Source organism: Cupressus sempervirens, chromosome 9 (genome assembly GCF_028749045.1).
Source record: "Cupressus sempervirens isolate cs-2001-9-10 chromosome 9, ASM2874904v1, whole genome shotgun sequence".
NCBI lineage: Eukaryota > Viridiplantae > Streptophyta > Pinopsida > Cupressales > Cupressaceae > Cupressus > Cupressus sempervirens.
In genome coordinates this window covers 485653634-485677103 of record NC_143126.1, presented here as the reverse complement: position 1 = coordinate 485677103, position 23470 = coordinate 485653634, and the positions used below count along the sequence as shown (strand labels likewise).

The following is a 23470-nucleotide window of genomic DNA, read 5'->3' as shown; positions in this document are numbered from 1 at the left end:
TTTTATATTTTAAATTGATTTTTTTCTTAATAGCTCATGCGGGTCCCATAAATATATCCAATGATCAAGTCGTTGCCTTCTTTTCAAAGAAGTTTAAGGTCATACCTGTCGATCCTAATGATTGAACTAAGCGAACATTCCATTCCAATGATCTCGTTTAGCAATGCTTCCCCACTTCTACATCTTCTCCTGCACTCACCCATGAAAACACTTTTGTCATAATAATAAGTTTATAATAATTTCATATAAACATAATAATCATTATTTTAAATCAAGCAACTGCTAATCCTCTAAGAACAGTCAATGTTTAACGACCATCTCATTAACGGTTAATACAGCGTATAAAAATAACTACCTATTTCACATGATCATGAAAGAATAATCTGTTAATTCCAACATTTATGAACAAGTTTAAGTTTAGGTCAAAATTTTGGGATGTAACAACCAACCTTAAGGGCATTTCCAAATCAGGTTTCCTAACCCTTTGTTATTCAATGGTCTTCTTTGAAGCATAACCCTTAATATTATTTTTGGACGAGACATCCTCTATCCAAGGTAAATCACATATGCATATGTTGACATCATTAGAATATTTTGACACATGTAGATTGTTTGTACTATCCCTTTCTAGATATTTTACCAAAAACCCATGATATAAAAGTGCAGATTAAAAACTTGAACAAATAACCAATATGCAATATAAACTTCAGAATTTAAATCGATTTGTAATCAGCAGATTTGCATACAAGGAAACTCAAAAAACTTCGTTTTATTTCTTCAATATTTAGAAAGTACATATATAGACCAGGAATTAACACAAATAACCACCAAATGCGTTACTGTATTATACAACAGCAATACAATAACATGCAACTATCCAAATAATTCAATCTTATAAACAGTAAAACAGTCAAATTGGAAATATAAATTAAACCTGTAAGAAGGCTAAGTTTGCGTCCAACCTTCAAATGCTTCTTCAAGGGTTTGCGTCCAGCAATTGTTTCCAGTGCCAGATTAATATTTGTTTTAAATAATTTCACCTTCATATATCCTCTCATGTGGAGCTTGTTGTACCTTTATCACTTTTTCCAATGTGATGCACGCTCATTCAAGCAATGTGGGATAAAACACCTTTTGTCCTTTAATCACTTAAGTGAACATACCTTTTTAATTTTAAATAAAGTGACAAGTTAAATGAACTTTAATAGTCACTTAGTTAGTAAACCATATAGTCATTAGGCATTAAAATAATTGACCAAATGAACTCTGATAAGCATGTGCAATAGCTCGTTGGAAAGCTCTTGGCGAGACGCTTCCAACCCAGCACTAAGGTACCTAAAATATTGAGCTCTGATTACTTACTAAAAATAGTAAGCATCTAGATAACCTGCCAAAACTGCCCTGATGGGTTTGGAATTGGAAATGTCTAGGCGAAATCTCGAACGAAACCTTGTAAAGAACCTTTTCGCCCTCGAAACCTAGACGAAATGAGCTTGTAACACTGAATTATAATGTCCTAGAAAAAAGGTACATTACATTGTCTATTAATCCTAGTCATGGTGGTCAGATGGAGACCTTAACGCCACGCATGCCCCATGATAAGTTTCCCATTAATACCTATGGTGTCAACCCTATGGACTGACACAATATCATCCAAGATCTATTGTTCCTCACATAAGGGATAATGTTGACTATCATATATTTACATTATTCAAATATATAAAATTGCATCATATTATGCAATCATAATAATATTATTTGAATAAATTTCATTTCTAATCATAACCATATAATAATAAATTCCATAATAGCAACAATAATATGTTACATTTCTAATGATAGTCTTAATAATAATAATAACATAATACCATACCTTTCTCTCCTTGAGTGGGCCCATGCCTAGTCATTAGTCCTTGCTGTTTGGTGCACTGCTTTACCTTTCTACATGACTTGGATTCTTCCCATTTGTGTGTGGGGTCTACCCATCTGGTCACATGAGCCCTTTGATGCCTTATTCCCATTCGTTACATATGTCTAGTTGTGCGTATGCATGTGTATTGGGTTATGCATTCCAACCTTCCTCAGTCATTATTACCAGTCGGGGTTTTGAATTATCTTCTTCAATATAATCCCATAGAATGGTGATGATCCGATGACCACGTCATCAATGGTTTAACATTAGACTTCACCTTATTTAAGTTGGTGGCTTAGTACATGGCACATAAGATTGTAATGTCCCCATTTTAGCAGTTGACCAAGTGTGTGTGCGTTAGCCTTGTTCTACATGGTCCCGAGGGCTAACGAAGGGTTTAATGGGATCTTGGAGTGTTTTGGCCTAGTCATTTCCAGTTTGGGCCAAAACGAAGTTGATTTACTCAGTTTCAGGCATACTTACTATTTTTAGTAAGTCGACAGGACATAGTGCAGGTCAATTTTGGTGATTGGATTCGATACTCCTCGGTGAGAGCTTTCCGATGAGCTATCACTCGCATTATTCGGAGTCCGATTGCTAATACATTTTAATGCCTGAAGTTTTATTAAAGTAAAGTCTAATTTAATTGTAAAATATTAAAGTGTTACTTTAATATTTATTTTATGGTGATGTGTACCCAAGGGAGACATAAGGGGTATTTTAATATATGTTTTATATTACACATCTTTTTATCCCACATTGCCCATATGAGTTGAGGGGACCCGTGGGAATAGAATAAAAGGAAGCATTTGTGGCTTCATTAGACAGGTTGAATATGAGAAGAAATTGGTGTGTGAGTTGCAGCTTTGTTCTTGGCATTTGAGGACGTCTATCCTCTCTTGTAACATTCTAGACGTCATTCCCTTGGGGTTTGGCCTTTGGAATTCTTTCTTATTAGCTTCATTATCAGGCAGTTTAGTTGCATTTCCGGCTACAGGCAGATTTGATATTTTGCTCATATCTTCTTCACTACTTGTCCGACGCTTATGCCGCTTGGAGGGAATGGTATTATGAAGGTAGTGGACTGATTGGAGGACAAAGTATTGTAGCAGCAAGTTCGTAAGCATGGGCTGGAGTATTATGACAATATTGCTGAAGTAATTAGTGAGTTGATAAATCTGCCATGTATTTGGTTTTAAGAATTCTGAAAATAACATTTTATTAGCAGCAGTTCATTTCCACTTTGCATATTATTGTAGTTTCTTTCTTGTTTATGTTGTATGATACCAATTCCATGCACGAAACGCAACAAACAAATAAACGTTTGATTTCCGAAGTTATAAGGGGTTTTAAGGAGTTGAATGCAAACTGTTTGACATAATTCCTTTCAGCAATTTGGTTTAGTTTTTTTGGGGACATCCAGGGGTGCCCATTACAAAGATGAAATTTCCTTTTGTGCTGCTTAGGTTTCCATGTTCAGATGTATCCATGTAGGATAGAAGTGGTGGGGTAAGCTAAGTGATTTTTATCATTCCTTTGTCCTTTCAAGGGGTCCGCTATTGTACAAGTTGCAGTATCCACGTTAGATAATCAGGGGTGAATGACTAAATAATTCATTGAGCATGTTTCAGTGGAAAACCTGTCCTTTGTAGGTACTTCCCTATTTAAAGATGATTCTCCTTTGATTGGTGAGTGGTATTCGTAATAGCTATTTAATTTTATTTTTTCATATATTGTTTCATGGATCCTTGACTTATTGCTTGGGCTTAATTTATACCCCGCTCTTTAAGGGTTGCAACATATATGTGTCCCTTTGCAGATGCTGATACGGCTATTTTATTTGAACTTTATTTGCTTAAGGTTTATAATTATTAGTTATACTCATTTATAACATGGATATTATTTATTTAGTTATTTAATTTATAGTTGTCTGTAATATTTATTTAATCAATGTTTAGAGTTTATATAATCATTTTACTTATATGTGAAATACTTCTATCTATTCATCAAATAATTTATTATAGATAATTCAGATATAATTTTATTCTTTAATTGATTACGTAATTATCTCAAATGCTAGAGGGGGGTTATTATAGATAATCTCCAACACCACATGGAAATTGTACCATTTCAACATATTTCCAAAAGGGAGAGTTCGGTTTTTTTCAGAAGAGAGGTTGTTGCACAAAGCTAAAACCTATTGCATTGCAACACCTAGGACAAGTTTAACAAACAACACATTCAAAGAAAAAATGCAAAATGAAATATAAGCTGAAATTGATCAAGTAGCCACGAGTACCGCCAAATTCTATTGTAACGGATCTGTGGGCAAATTGCAGGACCTTGAACAGACCTGCATGCAAGGTTCAGAACCAAACTCAGGCCAGACTGGCCCCAAATCTGGGGCCTATAGGCTGTGAAGGGGTAACATAAGTGTGAACCCTTGTTGAATATGGGTCAATGTGTTTGACTTAAAAACTACAGGAATATTCATAAACACATAATTTGGTACATTGTGAAAAATTCTAATACTTTATGCTGGCAACTGATGTTAGTGAAGACCTTGATTTCCAACTTTGGCCAATTCCTATTCCTGTTTTCCTTTTGACTCTTTGATAAAAATTTGGGAACTGTTGAAAGGATTTTGCTGACAAACGTGCACAATTAATTTATGGTTACCTCAGTGTCTTTGATTCCAAAAAGATAACATGATTACCTCAGGTTATAAGAGATACATTCACTTGGCATTTTGTTCTTTAAAGCTTGCCTCTTAAAGCAGTTTCTAAATAGTAAACTTTTCTGTTGGTATATATGGAGGCCAGTCTGGTTTTTCAATCTGTTGATACCTCTATTGTTTTTTTTCATTGCTCACTAGCTGTTTCTCGCATTTGTTGATCGGTGCAATTTGCTAATAAAGTTCTTCTGAAAATGTAATCAGGTCATTTGAAAATATCCTCCTACTGCTTAATGTGTTTTTTAATTTATATTGAGCATTTCTTAAAGATTGTAGCTAGCTTTAACATTTAGTTTGTCTTCAGTGTCATAGGTGACATGCCTTGCGGACATCTTTGACGATTTGAGGGCATGCTTCCATATTGGTGGGGGAGGTCGAGATTGAACTAATTTTTTTATGAGTTATATACCATAGGATCCACAGGCTGTACAGAGGCAAAGCAGTTATTTTTTCACTTCAGTACACTTCTTCAAGAGGTTTTTAAGTAACATCAATTTTGACTGTGGGGCACCCTTAGAGCTGTCAAGTAAATTGTCTATTCAAGTATTAGAGATAGTAAGTGCCGCTTAGATACATCCAGTTCACAATCAGAAGGAGACAAATTTTTGACATGATGTTCCTCTTTGTATGACTCCTACGGTGCAATGATTTCCATTTTCTCATTATAATTGGACTGGATTTTGTTGTTTGAATGTGATTTTAACCCCCTTGACCAAGAAAGCAGCTATTTATCCACATTCTTTCAGCATACAAAGAAGAGGTGCTTAACACTTTTTCCTTTGTATGACTCCTTGAATGCCATGATTCCCTATTCTCATTCTGAGTGGACTGAATTGTGTTGTTTCAATGATATATTTTTTCTCCTTGACCACAGTCTAAGTCATGGAGATGCAATCATTTGACTAGTGATTCCTCTGTTGATAGAAGCACGCTGATTGTGGACAAGAGGCTCTGTTGGAGTGGCTAGCTTCCTGTTGTGTTTGCCCAACTTGGACCCCTTTTTGACATTTCCCCATCAGCATTCTCCAATCCTGGATACATGGTAATGACATTGGTTTTTCTGTTATGGGCCTCACTGTGCACATTACATGGTTGTGTACTTTATCTGCACCAGCTCCTTGTTTTTCTAGGGTCCTTACTTGAATGGCTTATTTATACTTGGAGTTTAATGACTTCAGATTTACCTCCTTTTTGCATGGTTTGGCATTCTTCCTACTATATTTACTGACCTTTTATACCCTTGCAACTTTTGCGCTTCTCTATTAGAGTTTTATAGCTCTTCAAAACACATTGCTGTATTTGGGATATTTGTTGGTTTTAATATAAATACCATATTTCCTTCCTTTTTAAAATAATGTACAGAATGTAGGGTAAATTGTTTGTGCTCTGAAAACCCCAAATTTTCTTTTAATACTGCCTCCAAACTGAAATGTTTTATAGGGAAGTCTTTGGAAAAAAGCTTATGTATTTGAACTTGTAAAATATATTATAAAGCAGTCCCCATGGCAATTGAAATGAGAAATTCCTTGAAAATCCAGAAATTAATTGCTTTAAATCTGTTTCTATATTAAGAATTACTATAGCTCATTAGTTATCTTTTTTATTTATTGTATTTATTATAGTTGTGATATGACTTTTGTTTTTGCAGTGTCGACTTCGTGGCAGGCTTGATTCAAATGGTTGTGTAGCTGCTTATTTAGAAGAAAGACTGAACATGGGAGTAAATTTTGTTCTCTCTGCAGAGGTGAGTGTGATTCTTATTATTAGTCCGCAATTTGATTTCCTTTTGCTATGGCCTTTAGAATTTATTTAACCAAGTATGATTATCTTAATACAGATTGACCATTGGAAGAAGGATTATAAATTTGGATTTGGGATGACCGTTGGAGAGTTATAATTTGCACTATAAATGCCAGCATAAATATGGGGACTCATGACTGTTGGCATAAATAGAAAATTTTTCTGGTTGGTTTGTTTGCATCATTGCTGGGTCATTAAATAACTTGCACATTATGAGTTTATGATTATCAGCTCTGCCTCATGGCATTTGTGAGCTGGATCTGATTCTCGTGTCTGCATGGTGCTTGCTTGTGTACTATTGCAGACAATATAGATAATCCGTCTTGCGGCCATTTTTTATGGGGGAACATGAGTCTTCAAGTTTTGTATCAAATTTAACAGATTTTTTTTATGCCTTCCAGATGAATAAAAAATTATTTTTTAAAGAAGTTTTGATTTTCGTATATGGAAGATATGGGCTTGTATGTCTTTCACAAGCTCGAATTTCCTCATTACTTAAAAGTTACTTCTAATAACCTGTGGATTTTGAACATTTGTACTTGAATGTAGAACCCCGGAGCAGTTAACAAATATCATTTGTTCACATAATTGCAGATTCAGAGCAGGAAAGGTACTATCTACACACTTTCTATGTACCGAGGGTGATTCTTAAAAAGGAAATGATATTTTGTGAGTGTATTGTTTGTACCATCCTCCTTTTGTCTTTTGAGGTTGGTGAAGAAAATATTTTGAGATTTAAAGATAAATTACTGAATATAAGTCTAGGAAATGTAGTAGATACTCGTGGATTATAAATGGGCCACTCTTTCTATACTATTACTTAGTTATCTAGGGTCATGTATTTTGTTGTTGTTTTGAGGATTTGAGCTTGGGATTTCTCAATGAAAGTAACTTAAAACACCTTTTTGATGCATTCATAAAAGGGTCAACTCTTTTTGACACTCACATATAAGGGTTAGATACAGATATCTGGCGAGCTATCTCAATTTATGCTATTACCATGTATGCACAATACAGCTGGTGGCCCAAAAAAGAGCTTACAAGAAGATAATTTTATTTTGCAATGCTGAACAATATTGCTAACCAATAAGCCTGAGGCGTAATAAAATGGCTTAGGAATACCAATGCAAAGGTTTTCTATACTAATTTTCAGAGGGTCATCAAACAACCCCGTATCTATTTTTGTACCTCCATTTGATGTGTCCAACTCGACTGTGAAAAATTAGCCCACAAGATGATCTATCTTTTAGGTTAGTTGTCCCTCCTTGAGAAGCAACAAGCTACACCGATCATTGTTGAGAATACCTCTACCAGATTTGGGCCTTTGTGTACTGCTCTTTGTAATGAGTAAACTTTACCACTTCGTTACCTAACAAAGTTGGATTTTTCTTGCTTATCCCATTAGTTAGTGTAACAATATTTTAATTAATTGCAATGGGGGTGGTGGTATTAGGGCCTATTTTTGTGTAATGTAATTACCACCCAGCGGAAATTGATACATTAGAGAATGGTGGAAATAGAAATATTGAGCAGGCAACTCCCATCATTAAGTAGTGTGTGCCACATTTTGATAGTGCTCTTGCTTGCAGAGTTTGTAGGATATTGTGTATAGTCTCTTTATTGTTGGTTTTTTAGGATCATGTGTAAAGTCTTTGTTGTTGGTTTTTCGGGATCATTGCAAATGTAGCACTACTATATGGTTGGTGTGTGTTTTTAATGCATCTCTCTCTCTCTCTCTCTCTCTCTCTCTCTCTCTTGATGCCCTCTTAGTCACGGACAATAAACAAATGCTATCCACCATTTTAACATCACATTAAACTATTGGACTCTAGAATAATTAGAATCTTCATATCTTCTCATCCAATGTTGCCTCTAATGAAGTCATATAGAAATACAAATAAGAATGTTAATATTAATTAAGATGATAAATCATGTCCATTACTAATGATAGTAATTTATCTCATGTCCATTACTAACAACATAAATAACACAACTTCAATTTTACATTTTCAATAATAAAATTAAAATAACATGATACTTTTATTTTACTCATAACTTAATAATAATTAATTCATAACATGTATCATAAATAAATGTATAACATTGTGACATACCTTCACCAGGAGTCGGTTTGGCACCTGACCTCTCTACATTCAACAACGAAATTGATTTTAACATATGTAATTCCCTTCTAGTTTCACACACACCCTTCTTACATCCTGTGTGATCGATTATAGCCTAGATGCCTTGGTCGACACCCTCTTTTATATCTTTCCCCCTTGTAGATTTGCACTTTCAGGCCAGTGCTAATACCTCTGGTGGAATCTGAAATAAGATATCCACAAAGGTTTGTAGCCAAATATGTGACATCCCACAACAATACACATTACAAGGGAAGTCAAATAGGAAAAAAATGACATTCTTTTCATTGTTCCTTTCCACGTTACCTACAGTTGATGATGTCAATGAATATGTACTCCTTTACCTTAAAAGTTTGAAAGCCCATCAGGGTTGTAAAGGTATCAAACTATTGCACAATTGACATGGTGGAATCTACATAGAAATCCCCATACACATCAAACCGCTTTATAACTGTTTTGCAACTGTATACAAAATTCACTCCATATACTTAATGCTTATTCCTTAGCTTCTTATGCGATAATGTATGTGAAATTTTGCATTACCGAATTCGCCATCTTATGACTATGTTATCGACGTTGCATACTTCAATGAATCAACTCATCACTCCCTTGCTTTGTATGTTGTTGTCTTCACCAACTTAGGTTTTTGTTGCCATTGTATTATCTCTTCCTTTGTAGATTGTATAAACAATGATGTATATATACATTTAGTTATGTATGTATGTATATATAAATGTATGTATCTATATTATATATACATATCTACATATTTATACATACATGTATTTATGTATATATATGTACACACACAAACTTTGTCCGACCTGCACTCAAACATCATCGATGTTTCACAAAGTCTTTGACCTTTCTTCAACATGTAAGTATGTAGTCTCAGATTTTTAGTGGTCTTCATTTGTACATTTGGAACTTGGCTTTGATACCATGTTAGTTTTTTAGGATCATTGCAAATGTACTAAGCACTGCCATATGGTTGGTATGTGTTTTACAAAATGTAGCTCTCTTATAGCATAATCCATGTAGGAATATTTCCCTTCAAAGGACATATCCATTTGTTTATCATATAATTAATAGCATAATTTATTATTTAAACACACATACACACATGTCATACACACATACAACTCCAATTTAGTCTCTTGAGTTTATCCAACTGAAGCTACCAAACGTTAACATTTATGACTGGCTATATGGCTGTCTTGTGGAGCCATGAAAAACTTGATTGTAGCTACGTTGGACATATGAGAAGCTCTCACTCTTTGTGTGAAGATAGTAAAGTGATCAACCAAAGAAAAGGCACAAATTATTTGATTTAAGATATCTAGTTGTCCATCAATTAGTAGATAAAATACAATGGACTTTATTTTGTGTTTGTCTTGGACCATATGGTGTACATAAAAGTATTAAGAGAGTTGCTATTGTCTAACACAATTGTTTGGCAACCCAAATATATATACAATTTGTAAGTTGGACATGGATTTCATAGAAATAAACTATTAAGGCTTGTTAGGATTGAAAAATTGCATATGCCTTGATTTTAATTGGATGGGGTTTGCAATCATAGATCCGGAAGACTCGATGTATCTTTGATCATCTTCTATTAGTTAGGATCATAATGATTTATCATGTACTATATTAGGGTATTAAGAGCCTACTACCAACTATTAGCTTGTTAGGATTTGAATGTACAAGCATGTCCAAATGGATGGGCTTGCAATATTAGAGATGTGGAAGAGATGATGTCTCATGAATAATCATCTACCATTCCTTGGGTAGGATTGTAGATATTTCCCATGTAACATTGTGAGAAGTTTTTGTATTAAGAACTTGCTACAAACTTTTAGCTTTTGGTGTATGTTACAATAGTTATTTTTTTGGTGTAAACTGAGGATGTTATGATTTTATTCTCACAAGCTATGATTGTTAGGTATGCATTTGGAGTCCACCCCAGGTAGTCAACAAATTTGTTGGGAACCCCTTTTTTGGGTATTAAGAGTTTACTATCGACTATTAGCTCGTTAGGAATTGAAAATGTGTGCATATCTTGATGGATGATCTTGCAATATTAGATGATGCAAAAGAAAGGATGTATCGTGAATAATCATTTACCACTCCTTGGTGGGATCATACACATTTTCGAGGTAACATTTAAAGTCATTTTTAGTTGGATGTAAAGAACCTACCAAATTTTAGCTTTTGGTGCATGTCACAAGTGCTAAGATTTTTGGTTTGCAAGTGAAGATATTATGATATTTATTTTCACATTTTAAGGACTTATGCATTTAAGGGCCAACTCAAGGTCGTCAACAAATGTGTCACAAACTCCTAAAAATATTTATTTTCACAAGCTAAGGAATGTTAGATATGCGTTTAGAGACCAATGTCAACAAATGTCTTGTGAATTCTGTTGTATTTATAGACATTAAGAGATTGTTCTAGGCATATAGAGCAACTTGACGATGGTCAGTATGGAATTTGACTTGAGTTTGCATGAATCCATATTATGATATTTATTTTCACAAGTTGAAGTCTGTTAGGTATGCATTTGTAGGCTAACTCAAGTAGTCAACAAGTGTGTCAACAACCCCTTAGACATTAAGAGATAGTACTCTAGGTATATGGACCAACTTTAATGATGGTCATTTTGCAACTTGATTATGGTTGAATTCTAGATGTTTGTGATTATTATGGAAGATTCTTTACTTACTATGTGCATGCTTGAATAAGAGCACAAACAATGTCATACATTAGGAATTTCACAATATGTTAGAAGATAGGTCATTATGGTAGGCAATTGGATGGATGTATTGAGCAAGGACTATTCTAAATGTGTTCTTATAACGAAAACATGTTAAGAGGACAACAACAATTATATAGCATGCACTAATACTAAAGAACCTAGTTTAAATTTTATAAATGGCAATTTTTTTTTCTTTATCCATATCAAATTTGATGAAAGGGACTTTCTATATTGGTAAAGGACTTTTATGATGTGAACATGTATATCCAATCACAAAAGATGTAAAGGGTGCAAGTACATCACTATTAACATGATTTTGGCCAATGTAAGTGTTAGACGAAAATGTATCAAAAGCCTCTCAAATTAACCCTCTTGAAGACAATCCTCAAGATATTAAATAGCTTGGTAAGGACTTGATGGTGTTATTATGATTATTGGAGAGATTGTTAGTGTTGAGAGATTTTTTTTGGAGTGGAGTTGATGTTGGTTATGTTTGGCATTAATGTTTTGTCATTGATGTCAACATATCTGTTTAGTAGACAAAACATTTGTTATTATTGAGTTTAGAGATTGGTTCAGTGGTGACATTGTTCGGGTCACATGTACTTGCGATCGTTATGGATTGATATTCAAAGAGTCTACATTCTATGTTTCCCATCACACATGGAGGTGAGCTGTTTCGGTTGAGTTACAAAGGTTTTGAAGCTGATTTGTTATTGTTGGTCTTTGACAATGGCCTGATTTTTGGTTCAGAAAGTTTAAGTGGTGCAAGTTTGTGATCTGCGATATAGGATACTTCATGGAGACATATATTCTTATGTTTATGTAGATTTGCATGAGGATTATTTTTGTAGATGTCAATGTGATTGTTGGACAATGAAAGGGAATTTATTGTTTGTCCGACAAAGTCAAGAAACATGTTGTTTTGATTATTGGATTATCTATTGGAGTGTTAGTGATTGATTATTACTGTATTGGATTCTATATGTGTTGTAGTAGACACTTATGGGATCACATTGACTTATGTAATTCATTGTTATATTAAACCCTACATTGAGGCAACCTAATACGTGCTTGCGACTAGTATGAGTAAACAAGTTCATTTAAGAATTTAGTGCATGTACTGATGATATTATGATGACGCGAGTTTGTAGATGTGAGACTTGATCAAAGCAAAGATTAGAGAAAATGTATGAGTGGAATCTAATAATGCATTTCAAAGAAATTATATTGGCATAGTTGATACTTTCGATCTGTTCATCTCAGTGGAGTGTTGTCTATAGTGAATTGTTGTTCACTTTTGGGTTGTTGCCCTCATTGTAATTAGATTGCTTTCCACGCATGGCTATTGCCCTTGTTGTAATAGAGTAATGAACTCTGAGAAAAATCTTGAATGCATGTGCATTCCCCATTGTTCCTTTAACAAGGTTTTATATGTGCTAGTACATTATCTTTTGAGTTTGATCCCCACTAGGGTTTTTCGCTTAATTATGTTTTTCTCAAGAACATTGTGCTATTTGCTTTAAATTGGCATAGATGTTTAAGACATGATTGGTAGTGGATGGTTTAATGTTTGAACTACTCATAACTAATTCACTCCCCTCTTAGTTGCGTGTGGTGCATTGTCATTCCTAACAATTGGTATCAATGCTCTTTGATCCTCTTTTTGAAGATTAATCGCTTGAGGAGAGCTACAATGGGCTTTAAGAAGGATAGTCTGAAACTTGATGGAACTAACTATGTACTTTGGAAAGAAAGGATGATTACACACTTCGTCTGTATGGGTATAGAGCATTGGAATATTATAAAGGATCCCTATTAGATCCCAAATCTTGACAAAGTAGATGAAGCAGATAGATGAACAAATTCTATTGCAATATGATTGTAAGGAAACCCTATTTAGTGCCTTAATTGCTATCAGATATGCTGATGTGATGGAATATGATACTGCCTATGAGTTTGGATGAAATTGCAATCACTTTATGAAGGAGACAAGTTTGTGCTACAATTGTGGGTACAAAGTCTAAAAGGAAAGTTGGAATTTATGAGGATAAGTGAAGATGAGAACATAAGGACATATGTGTAGAAGATTTGAAATGTTACTTATTGAATTAGAGTTGCTGAAGGAGCCATTACTAGAGATGAGATCGTGTCGAAGATTCTTAGATCCTTTCCATCTTTCTATGATAGCAAGTTTCTTCTATTGAGGAGATGGGCTACCTAAGGTAGAATTGATATTCAAATCTATTGTAACTAGAGGAAATAATAAGATTGATCATGATGTTTCTAAAGTCCTACTAGTTCTACATGATTTGGTAGATATGCTAAAGAATGTGAAGAAATTAAGGAAGAGGAAAGGAAACAAGAGGAAATGGAAGCTATGATTGCTAGAAGATTATCAAGAGGCAAAGGTAAGTATGAAAATAAGTTGCCTTTGAAATGCTGAAAATAATTGAACTTTAAGGTTAATTTTGAAAACATTTTCATTGTTGAAGTCTTTGAAGATGATATTATTTTTTGAGGTGGTGATGAGATGAGTACATAGATTTAGAAGGAATTTTAAAATGTCTATGATTGGTGAGATGAAGTTCTTTCTTGGTTTGCAAATTACTCAAATAGAGACCAAGATTTTCACATTATAGAGAAAGTATGCACAAGAACTATTGATTTTTTTTGGGATGGAAGATTCAAACCTAGTTGGAACACTAATTATTGTAGGTTGTAAATTGTGAAAGAATGTTGAATCTAAAAGAACTAATACGAGAAAATGATTTTACACTTCACGTTTATAGTAATGTAGATTGGGCCGATAATGTGGATGAAAATAATAGCACTAGTGGTGGAGCATTCTTTTTGAGAAAATGATTATTTTCATGGCTGAGTAAGAAGTAGGATTATACTTCACAATCTAATACTAAAGCTAAATATGTTGTTGTTGTTGTTAATTGTACATAAATTATTTGGACAAAGCAAATATTGAAGGATATCAAAGTTATTTATGATGAATCAATTACTATTCATTGTGATAATTTAAGTGCTAAAAAGAACTTTTTATTGCATTCAAGGACTAAGCATATTTCAATCAAGTATCATTTCTCAAGAGAGAAAGTAAGTGTGGAAGAAGAAAAGTTGGAGTATGTGGCTACTCATGACCAAATAACTAACATTTTAACAAAGTACTTGTCGAAGGATGCCTCTGAATATTTTAGAGGTATGTTTGGGGTGATGAGCTCTCCTTTTCTAGAATTGGTCAATTCAAGCTGACATTAGTCCAATAAACTTCATTGATTCATTTTACACCTAGACTTGATGTTTCTGGAGTTGCTCCTTAAGGGTAGTAGTTGTACAAGTTGAGAGTGTGCATTGTTGTGTTATGCGAAGAGTATGTTGGCCCTTTGCCATTAATGTCAAAGGAAGAGAGAATCATGTGAAAAATAATTTATGTAGAGAAAGAATCATGTTTATCAAAGTTGTTTTGGCACAAAGATGTTACTTTGTGCATTGAAGGTTTTTCATGTCATATGCTTCCATCAATGCAAAAAGGGGGAGATTGTTAATATTGTGAGATTATTTTGGAGTGGAATTGTTGTTGGTTATGTTTGACATTAATGTTTTGTCATTGATGTCTACTTACTAGACGAAGCATTGGTTATTATTTAGTTTTGAGATTGGTTCAGTTGTGATATTGCTTGGTTCACTTGTATTTGTGATCATCATGGATTGATATTTAAAGAGTCTACATTCTATGTTTTCTATTACACATGGTGGCGAGATGTTTTGGTTGATTTATGAAGGTTTTGATGAGACTAGTTACTGTTGGTATTTATTGGTGAAAGTGTTGGAATGTTCCAAATGGGAAGAGTACTTCTGAGAGGGGGTGGGGGGTTGGGGGGGGGGGGGGGGGGGGGGGGGTGAATCAGAAGTACACAATTTTTATCCTTTTAAACTCTTATTAACACATATTTGAAAAACAATTTGCATGCATGTAAACATATAAACAAACATGAAATGAAAGCATGCATCAACACATAATACAAGAGATTTTGGTGACCCAGAAACCCTCCAGGAATAAGAAGGTAAAACTAGGGTGGGGATGAAACCCACAAAAATTACTACAGCAATCAATGTTCAACCACTTCTAATGGTTTGCTCTGCCCTGTTAAAGGCTTTACACTATGTCAATAGTGACCTAGTTAAAGGATTTACAAACACTTACATGAAGTGTCACCCTGTTAAAGGATTTACAATCAGGTTGTTAAACCCACCTAAATGATTCGTCCTTATCCTTTTTCTCCTTCAAAATTTTTCTAAGTTGGCTCCAAAAACAATTCACATCTTAGTTTGTGTAAATACAAACTCTTATGCTGATCCTGTGTTGCTCGGCACATGAAGTATTATTGATGCTCGACACATACTGTTTCTAGATTGCTCGACATCAACTACATTTTCTAGTTTGCTTGGCACCTGTTATATCCTATATTGCTCAACATATGTTGTTCTGAATTGCTAGGCGTTTGAATTATTATGTTACTTGGCACATGAACAATTCCTGTATTGCTTGGCACATACTACACTGTGATCTGCTCGGCACTAACTATGACTCAACACCTATTGAAATTCTTGGCTTGACATCTATTGTGTACTCGACATGTATGATGAAAATGGTTAAGTGTGTTGACACTCATTTGTCAATACTATTTCTTTGACCAACAATCTCCCCCTTTGACATGAGTGTCAAAAACACTTAACACTAAGCATTGGTGATCCTAACCTTATTGAGTACATTCTTTACTTGCTCGGCTTATGACTCCCCCCCTGAGTTGATTATGCTTTTGAAATTGAAATGTACTGTGCCAATGTGCCTGATCCTCTCTGTCCTTTGACCTGTTTTTGAATTCTGAGCCTGTATGCTATATTTGATCTGTGTGATGTCCTTGTATTACATGTGATTACCAAAATTTTACATCTCTCCTTCACTCCTTTATTCCTTGTCTCCCCCTTTTTGGCTATTTACAATCATTCCACTTTATTCTCAAAATGAATGAAAGAATGGAGTGAAAGAATGTAATCAAAATGATCAAAATTTGTCAAAATTTGGTAATTACCCATAGTATCTACATATCTCTTCCTTTTCTTATTACTCCCCCTATAATATATCTCCCCCTTTTTGACACTAATGTCAAAGGGTCCTATGGAGTAATACCATGTTTAGCCAAAAATGAGGTGTTAACCTCCAGGAGTATCTTCAGAGCTGCATCCCAATTGTTTAATGCAATATCTAATGACTTGTGTTGGATTGCAAGCTCTACTGCTAGGTCTACAAGTCCTTCATGTGTAGAAAGATTGGGATCTTTCTTCAGGACTGTCTCTGCATACATCTTCTCCTTGTGGAGTACCTCCAAGTGAGGGGTGATGGAGGATTGAATTTGCATTAGCTTGGCTTTTATATTAGCCTCCTGTGCTGTTAATACAACTAGTTCCCTTTGAGTCTGAAGCGTCTGAGCAAAATGCTTCTCACTTTGAGCTAGATTGGTTGGGAGTTGCATACTAGAAATCTTTAGATTTCTTTCCAAGCTCAATATCTTCTGGCTAGTTTCTTGTGTGAAATTGGAAAAATCACACAATTTATTGTAAAGGGAGAATATATTCCGAAGTATGATTTTGGCTTTATCTATTTTCTTAGCCAAGTCAACTTGTCCCAAAATGATGTCATTTGATATCTTCTGATTGACCTTACCTTGGAATTTCTTCTCTGACCATTCAATTAGTTTGGTGTTGGTGTCATGGTCCTCATTTGTCACCTGATCAACTATATCTGATAGTTGTTCTATAATTGGTCTTGACTCATTTGGAGACTGTAGGCTGAAGGCATCCATGAATATGTCCTTGATTTCATTTAATGCTTGCTTGTATTTATAATCCTTTCTAAGTGCCTCTTGTCTCCTTCTTCTATCCAATGCACTTTGTATCTCATTCATCTTTTCTTCTATGAGAGTGCTGGATTCATAGTAGGGTATCTTTATTTCTTCATCAAGCCCATGAATTCCATAATGAAGTTTCTTGGCTACTTTTCTTGAGCTCGATCTTGGTGTTCTAATTTGCAATGCTAGCATTTCAGTGCTCGGCTGCTGAAGAGTTTGAGTGGGAGTACCTATTTTGGGTAGTTCAACCAAAGTTTATATTGCAAATTGCTCCTTATCTTTTGTCTCTTCTTTCTCTTCAGCTTGTTTCTCTTCTGCTATCATTCTAGCTAGGGGTGTACTTGTTGATTGTACTAATTTTCCTTTATCATCCCCTACTGTTGTATTCAGCTCCTGAAGTGCTTGTGTGATTGCTTTTGGTGGAGATGGAGGTGGAAGGAGTAGAAGTCCAGTAGATTGTGTGGTCATAGTTGGTTCTTGTGTTTGCACCTTGACTTCCTTTGATTTCACTACTACCTTTTGTAACTCATCAACACTGACCAGTATTGGGCTTGAACATAGTGTAGCTACTTGTTTTGATTGGTCAAGGATCTTTGCTAGATTCTCTGTAGTTAATAGATTAATGTTTTGACTAGAAGTATCAACAACATCCTTTATCTTGATTGTCTCTGTAGGTGTGATGGTAGAATGAGGAGGACTAGGAGGTGGCAGTTGTGTATCCTACACACTCTATTCTTGTTGCTCATCTGTCCCCTTTTTCTCTTCTTTACTCATTTCCTCCTCCTTTTCTTCTTCATCCTTCTTTTCTTCCTCCACTTTCTTCTCTTCTAGCTTCTTCTCCTCTACTTTCTTCCTTCTTCCTTCTTTTGTTTCCTTTGTTTTGGCCCTTGCTTCTATCTTGTATTCTTCATCAAATACATCATCAATTTTCTTGTAAATAATCTTCCACACTTTTGTGGATTTGCTCACAACCTCTTAAATTTTGTTTTGTAGAATACTAAATGCCCTGTATTTGGGAGTAAATCTATTGTTGTGCCTCTTGACTACATTTGTTATTTAACTTTTAGTCAAATCAGGCAACATTCTTGCTAAGGTAGACTCCCTTATTTCCTTCTCAGTTTGCAGATAAAAATTCCATTTATCTTCTACAATCTTATATAATTCCTTTGGAAATGAGCTATCCAACTCAAGATGTGTATGTTTATATTCTGCCATCATACTATAGATAGATTTCTCTATTTTATTTTTCTCATCCTTTGTGAGCTTTTAAAAATCTACATTCTTCAAATCATTCAAGTCACCATTCCTAATCTTAGCACATAATTTGTCAATTGAAGACTTAGGTGGACGACTTACCACTTTAAACTGATTGATGTCTTATGATTCTGTCCTTTCTTCATTTGAATCAGGTTGAGCCACAAATTTTCTTCTTTTCTTTGGCTCATCTATAGTCTTCTTAGTGGATATCTTCCTCTTTGCTGCCTTTTCTTTTTCCTTTTGTGTAGTAGCTCTAGTAGTAGGTTTCTTAGGTGCAGGCTTTGCCACTTTCTTTGGCTTGGGCTGAGGAGGTGCTTTTTCCTTTCTTTTGGTGACTTTGGTTTGGATGGATGTTTCCTTGGCTTGTTCTTACTTGGCACTCTCATCCTCATCTTCACCTAGGCCTTGGGTTAACTTAAGTGACCCTTGCTCTGGCTCATCCTCATCTTTCTCATTGTCATCCTCTTCTTCATCATTACCTATTTCCTCTGCTTCTTCTGCAGTACCTGTCTCTCCAATATCTACCCCAAATTTCTTCTTAAACTTCTTTACAATCTTGTCCTTCTTCTTGACTATTGTTGCTATCTTGAGGTCTGTAACCACCCTTGATTTGACAACATCATGTCCCAAAGTGCTTTGCAGTTTTATTAGTTTCCTCTACTAGCAATGCTATAATAGCTGCTAAAGCCTGATCCACATCAAGTTCATAACCTAGTGGTCTAAGCCATCTAACTCTAGGGATGACTGCTTGTATGTAAGTATAGTCAATATCCACTAGAAAGGAAATGCCTTTTTCATGTTGCTCCACGAATGAAACTAGAATTCTCATTCTTTGTTTCATGGATTGTTTGAAGTCCTCAAAATAACTGGTCATTTGGGCATCAAAGTTTTCACCCATTTGATCAATAAATCCATTTATTTCGTCAACAATGGTTTTATTTGGATCCCATCTCACCTTGCCTACTGAGGGGAATTATTTCATAATGTAGAAAACCATGCAAACCAAAACTGAGCCAAATTTGCATTGAGCCCCTTTTGATTTCCTTATGGCTCCCAAGTTTTCATTGATTTGTTGCATCATCAACTCTGCAAGATCATAAGTATGATCCTTTTTCACTAGCTTGTAGGCAACATCTACTACTATGCAAGGTACACTGTTCAACTTGCTGGATTGGTAGAATTTGTAAGATATAACCCTTACAACAAAATCTAGTTTGTGATGGTGTTTATTGTCATTCCCCTATTATTCCATTTTTCCCTTGTATTCTTCTCTATAGCTTCCTTTTTGTCACTTCTTAGGGTCTTTGGCTGATCTAGGGTTGGAATACTAGTAACTTATGTATAGTTTTCTTTGTAAACTTTATTGGCCCTGTTTCTAACCAAAAAGCTCCATCATGGATTTTTCTCAACACTATACATATCCATTCCGTTTTAAAGACAATAGGAAAAACTAGGGCTTTGGTCAGATCCTTCTGAACTATGGAGAATTCATCTTTAAGTTTCCCATTTTCATAGAGTTTATCAAATGCATTAAAAATCTTCAAATCTCCTATTGATCCTATCTTACAATTGTAGCATTTGCATACATCCTGAACCATTACTACTTTATCAAGAATCACAGATATGGCACCAATGGGATCATTTTTGTAGGCAACCTCTGGGATTGGCTTGAACTCAAGTTATTTAACTTCGTTGCTAACTAATTGAATTTACATATCTTCCTTTCCCTTTGTAGACTTAGAACCAAATGCCATTTCTAACCAAACTAGGGTTTACTATTTAAACAAACTTTTCAAATTGTGTAACTCGACACATGAATGAAATACTTGGTAAATTGATGAAATGGAGTTGGGTTGCTGTTGAATTGCAGAAAATCATCTTTTGATCACTGGGAAATCACTTAATCACTCAGCTCGTCTTTTCTCTTTGTTCAAATGATAAAAAAATGAACGATTTTCACTTTTATCAGCTTGAAACCTAGCATTTATTACATTCGTGCTTATAGTTGTCACTCGGCTTCCAAAGGATTTTCCAACTTGACATCAACTCTATTTTATTCACTTGATAGCTACTATCTCGTTTCACTCAACATCTATTGATCTTGTTAATTGCTTGATAGCCACTATCAAGTCTTACTTGGTAGCTACTAGTCTATTCAACTTGGCATGTATTGGTACCTTGACATCATCTGACATCTTAACATATGCAAATTTATTCTTTGCATTTCTCCCATGTTCTTTTGGGCTGATGTATGATACATCTTTATATGTATCAGCCCCATGTGCCTTTCTAGTGCTTAATTTGATGATGTGTGATCACTTGACCTCTTGGGTGAAGTGATCTCTCCATTTGATGTGCTGCATTCACCTTTCTTCTGCCATGTCTTCTTCATATCTTCCTTGATGTATTCCACATCAAATTTTTCTTTTCCCTTGTTAACTTTAGTCTTGGGTGCCTTGACCTTTGTTGGACAGTTCTTGCTAATATGACCAGTCTTCAAGCAACTGAAACATGTGGTTTGGTTCAACCATCTGCTATAGTTCCCCTTGAAGTGTGTTCTTATGCAATTATGAGGTACATGACCATATTCCTAATAGTAGTGACAACTTTGCCTTGTATTGTAGTCCTAATTGTAGTGATGTGCATGATTGATTCCTCTTGCAGGTTGATTAGGTGTCCACATAGGCTTTGATCTGCATTCAAATGCTCTATGTCCATATTTTTTATAGTTGTAGCATTGACCCTCAAATCTTGGTGTCCTCATGGTCTTGGTTCTGCAGTCTTGTGTTAAATATCCTTGCTTTCGACACTTGTGATAAAAATTTGCATCTGTAGGCCTATCATGCTGATGACTGTTCTTGCTTTTGCACACATTAGAGTTATGTCCCTTTTTACCACAGAAATGACAAGTAGGTTTAGGGTTCTTACCTTTGTTGCTTCTTTATTCTACAACCTTGGATGATTCTCCTTGTTCAGTGCTAATGTAGCCAAGTCCTGAAGTATCATTACTAGCCCTTGGTGATTTCAACAATTGCTCAAATTACTTGATTGCCTCATTGGGTTTGTTGTAACTTTCTGCTATTTCCTTTTCTCTCTTCAATTCATTCTACAATTGTTCATTTTGTATCTTCAAGGTGGAGATCTCAATATCCTTCATATTTAGATCATGATGAACATTCATCATCTGCCTTAAGGTGTCTAACTACATGTTTGAAATCTTTTCAAATTCAATTGTCTTCTGTTCTAGCCTATTGATGAGATTTCTCTTGTCATCTTCTACTATGGCCTTGTCTTCAATAGCTCTTTTCTTTTGTTTAGTCACTTCACAAAGCATTATGGCTTGTGATTCTTGTTCAAGCTTGAGTAATCTAATTTCTTCAGCTTGTGCTCTATTTTTCTCCATTAATTCTACTATTGCTACATCAAATTCCTTGGAGTCTCCATTGGAAAACACTTGTGAGGTGTCAATCTCCTTGTAGTGTATGTCATTTTCAGCTATGGCTATCTCCTTTCTTCTTTTCAAAGATTTTCTTAGTTCCTCCCTGGTTTCCTCTACTTTGTGTAGAGCTAGTTGCACATCAATTGCTTGATTGTCAATGATCTTCTCAAGTTTGAAAACTTTCATCTTCTGACCTTTTTCTCCAAGTTGTTAGGCTTCTTCTTGAGAGAACCAAGCTCTAATACCAATTTTTGGAATGTGCCAAATGGGGAGAGTACTTCTGAGAGGGGGGTTGAATCAAAAGCACACAATTTTTATCCTTTAAAACTCTTATTAACACATATCTGAAAAATAATTTGCATGCATGTAAACATATAGACAAACATGAAATGAAAGCATGCATCAACACATAAGACAAGAGATTTTGGTGACCCAGAAACCCTCCAGGAATAAGAAGGTAAAACTGGGGTGGGGATGACACCGACAAAAATTATTGCAGCAATCAATGTTCAACCACTTCTGATGGTATGCCCTATGAAAGGCCTACCCTGCTAAAGGCTTCACACTATGTTAATAGTGACCTAGTTAAAGGATTTACAAACACTTACATGAAGTGTCACACTATTAAAGGATTTACAATAGGTTGTTAAACCCACCTAATATATAGGATTTTCATGACTTTCACCAAAGGTTCTCCTATCTAGCTGTTAAGCTAACCTATCAACATAGGATTTCAACCTCTAATACAATTGTGAGAGAGTATTAGAAAATTTAACTTGATTGAATACAATCTCAAATTGCTTGATTTGGGTACAAGATCTGCTCTTCTTGTTCTGATCGTTACTTGATCTGATCTCTGTATGTACTCCTTGTCCCTTGTGTTGTTCTGATCAACTTAATATGAAACTGCTGCTCTATTCCTCTAATTCTTTTCTCTTCACACTGAAATTTCACTATAATCTTCCCCTTATTCTATTTTCTTCCACTTATGCAATGGTGCATTCGTTCTCCTTATAAAGAACGTGAAGACTTAAGGTTAGGTATGGATCTACGATCCATATTGAATCTCAAATTCCTGCTCATACTTTGGATTTTTGTTATTGGTTGCATGCCTTCACCATTTTTCTGATTGGTTGCATGCAGATTGTATAGGGAATGTAAATGATTTGTCCTTATCCTTTTTCTCATTTGAAATTTCTCTAAGTCAGCTCCAAAAATGGTTCACATCTTAGTTTGTGCAAATACAAACTCTTATGCTGATCTTGCATTGCTCGACACATGAAGTATTACTGATGCTCGACACATACTATTTCTGGATTGCTCGGCATCAACTACGTTTTCTAGTTTTCTCTGCACCTATTATATCCTATATTGCTTGGCATATGTTGTTCTAAATTGCTAGGCATCTGAATGATTCTGTTACTCGACACATGAACAAATCCTTGTATTGCTCGACACATACTAGACTGTGATCTACTTTGCACTAACTGTGACTCGAAACCTATTGA

At 35.0% G+C, this 23470-nt stretch overlaps 1 protein-coding gene across 1 annotated transcript in view; it reads left to right on the top strand.

Moving 5' to 3' along the window:
• Window positions 1–6874, top strand: part of TOM40 (translocase of the outer mitochondrial membrane 40) — a 55752-nt gene extending 48878 nt beyond the window's left edge. Inside the window, exons 10-11 of the mRNA XM_089800700.1 lie at window positions 6295–6390; window positions 6484–6874. Of these exons, the coding sequence (XP_089656826.1) occupies window positions 6295–6390; window positions 6484–6543 (156 nt within the window). The 3' untranslated portion in view covers window positions 6544–6874. The remainder of the gene's footprint in view (window positions 1–6294; window positions 6391–6483) is intronic.
• Window positions 6875–23470: the final 16596 nt, after the last annotated feature.